The 2,588-nt window shown below is 46.2% G+C and overlaps 1 protein-coding gene across 1 annotated transcript; it reads left to right on the forward strand.

Moving 5' to 3' along the window:
- Positions 1-201: 201 nt before the first annotated feature.
- LOC114653298 (transcription factor Sox-17-alpha-A-like) lies at positions 202-2,181 on the forward strand. Its single transcript, XM_028803536.2, has 2 exons — positions 202-835; positions 999-2,181. The coding sequence occupies exons 1-2, from the start codon at positions 538-540 to the stop codon at positions 1,841-1,843; spliced, it is 1,143 nt and encodes a 380-aa protein (XP_028659369.1). The 5' UTR covers positions 202-537; the 3' UTR covers positions 1,844-2,181.
- The last annotated feature ends 407 nt before the right edge of the window (positions 2,182-2,588 follow it).

Below are 2,588 nucleotides of genomic sequence, written 5' to 3' on the forward strand. Positions count from 1 at the left end.
ATTAACAGGAAAATGAATGAATCAAAAAAGAACAGTACAAATGAATGATTAATAAATCAGTTGGATAGTATATACGGCATTAAAACGTTTTGCCTTTTTTTCAATTTCAGCTTTTCAGCAATATTTAAATAATTCGTTTTATTACTACGTAAAAGACAGATAGAGATGCAGTGCGTGTGTTTGTGGTGAGGGAGCTACTGCAAAGCTGCACAGCTTCGGGTCGCCCTTCCCGTGGGCGGAGAGTCTGTGGTAAAGGTGTGAGAGAGCCCGCCCCCGCCCTCTGATTTGCTGGGAGCGTGTTTAAAAATAACCTCACGGGTAGAAAGCGGGCAGAGCGCGAGAGCTGAGCTCTGAAGTTAGAATGTTTTTTGCTTTCACTGTGTATTCTAACTACAAGATCGAAGCCAAAGACGAACAAGTGCTTCAGGTCCGTTGTTCATTGTAAAGCGTCTGTTAACTCTGGCTATTTGTTTGCGACCACTGTACTCTAAATATTCTGGAGTGTGCCTGTCGCGATTTAACGGAGAGTGAACAGCAATGAGCAGTCCTGATGCGGGGTACGCCAGTGACGATCAGACGCAAGGAAGGTGCTCCATGTCAATCTTGATGCCTGGTATTGGACACTGTCAGTGGACTGACCCTTTGAGTCCTCTCGGGGAAGCCAAAATGAAAACTGAAACGTGTTCTGGCACCCCCGGAAGCCAAAATAGGAGCAAGAGTGAACCTCGAATTAGAAGACCGATGAACGCCTTTATGGTTTGGGCAAAGGACGAGCGCAAACGCCTGGCGCAGCAGAACCCCGATCTGCACAACGCCGAACTCAGCAAAATGTTGGGTAAGTTGGTGTTAGTCAAACTTTACATTGGTTCGGATTGACAGGTGTTTAACGAGATAACTTTCGCCGTGTCATTACATGTGCTATTGAGAAATGTCAATCCATGCTCCTGTCACTGACATGTTTTCTCATTTTCTGTTTCTGTCTCGCTGTCTATTAACAGGCAAGTCATGGAAAGCCTTACCGGTAAGCGAAAAGCGCCCGTTCGTTGAGGAGGCAGAGAGGCTGAGGGTGCAGCACATGCAGGATCACCCGAACTACAAATACAGGCCCCGCAGGAGGAAACAAGTGAAGCGCATCAAGAGGCTGGAGCCCGGATACTTGGTGCACGGCGTCTCCGATCAGTCCGGAGCGCCATCGGGCACTGAGCCCCGCGTGTGTGTTGACAGTATCGGGGTGAACTACCACGACCCCTGCTATCAGGGTCAACTGACGCACTACAGAGAGGCGCAGGCCATGGGCGCCCATTTCGACTCTTATAGCTTGCCAACCCCAGACACCTCGCCTCTGGACATAGTTGAGAACGACCCGGTGTTTTTTCCCTCCCATTCTCAAGAAGACTGCCATATGATGTCTTACAGCTACCACCCGCAGACAACAGACTATGCACCACAAGAACAACATGCCAACTCGCTACTGCGAAGACACCTGTCGACGATGGAACAGGGCATGATGGGCTGTCACGGCTCCCTTGCCATGTACTATAATCAGCTCATTGTGCCCGGCCATTCCAAAGCCCAGCACGGACACCATGCCGGACAGTTGTCCCCACCCCCGGAGACACAGCAGCACCACGGGAACATCGATGCTCTGCATCCACCTGACTTGCTGGGAGACGTAGACCGCAGTGAGTTTGAGCAGTACCTGAACTCGGCAGCCCGGCCTGAACTCGCCTACAGCGGACAGGAGGTCGGAGCGCCCGGGCCGGACAATGGTCTCATTTCATCTGTGCTTTCCGATGCCAGCACCGCCGTGTATTACTGCAACTACAGTAACGCGCAGTGTTAAGGCAGCGCGGAGGCGAGAGACGCCGTCCGGGGCTCACAGGGAGCGGAGGTGCGCGACTACTAGATGTCGCAATTTCAAATCTTCTGTATCGGAGGGCTGCATGCTAATCGCATTTTATTCGGTCTTTAGTAGACCAGCTACAGGGCAGACTGTGTAGAACCAAAGCGACGAAAAGAAAATGCAATACCTCATTTTTTTAAAGAGACTATTGATATCAAATGTTACGATATATACTATATGACCATGGGGCATTTCTAAGTTTTACACAATGTACATAGTTTTGTAAGGATGTTTTTGTACTTTTGCACTTTTTCAAAATTAATAAAAAAATATATAAATGCACATAAGATTTTTACTTCATGGGTCCTTTTACTGAAGAGTCTCCTTGACATTTAGAATGCAGTAAACCTACAATCATGTTTTGATTTCCTTAATGTATGTACAAATTAAGCTTTAGAAAACTATTCAGAAGAGTAAATTTGGTTTGCTGTTTAAGAAGTTAATGGAGGTTGTGTTTATACTACTTTAAAACAAACATTTCACAGCTTTCAATGGCAGTAATGCACGTTTTCTCTTTTGGGTATAATTGAAAAGTGCTCAACATAGTTATATTTCACCTGATTTCATTGACAAGAACTTTCCCTATCCGTCATTACTCTGAAGTATTTTATCAAATTTAAATTTTGCCTTCTCGTTCACTGATTCACTGAACCTAAGTTTAAACGTTTTCTTTTATGATTTAATA

The sequence above is a fragment of the Erpetoichthys calabaricus genome, chromosome 6 (genome assembly GCF_900747795.2).
Source record: "Erpetoichthys calabaricus chromosome 6, fErpCal1.3, whole genome shotgun sequence".
Lineage (NCBI taxonomy): Eukaryota > Metazoa > Chordata > Cladistia > Polypteriformes > Polypteridae > Erpetoichthys > Erpetoichthys calabaricus.

Bases quoted from the DNA above. Each gene is read 5' to 3' on its own strand.
- LOC114653298 (XM_028803536.2), top strand. From the start codon at position 538: ATGAGCAGTCCTGATGCGGGGTACGCCAGTGACGATCAGACGCAAGGA. The intron at 836-998 runs GTAAGTTGGTGT...GTCTATTAACAG, and splicing joins CGAACTCAGCAAAATGTTGG to GCAAGTCATGGAAAGCCTTA.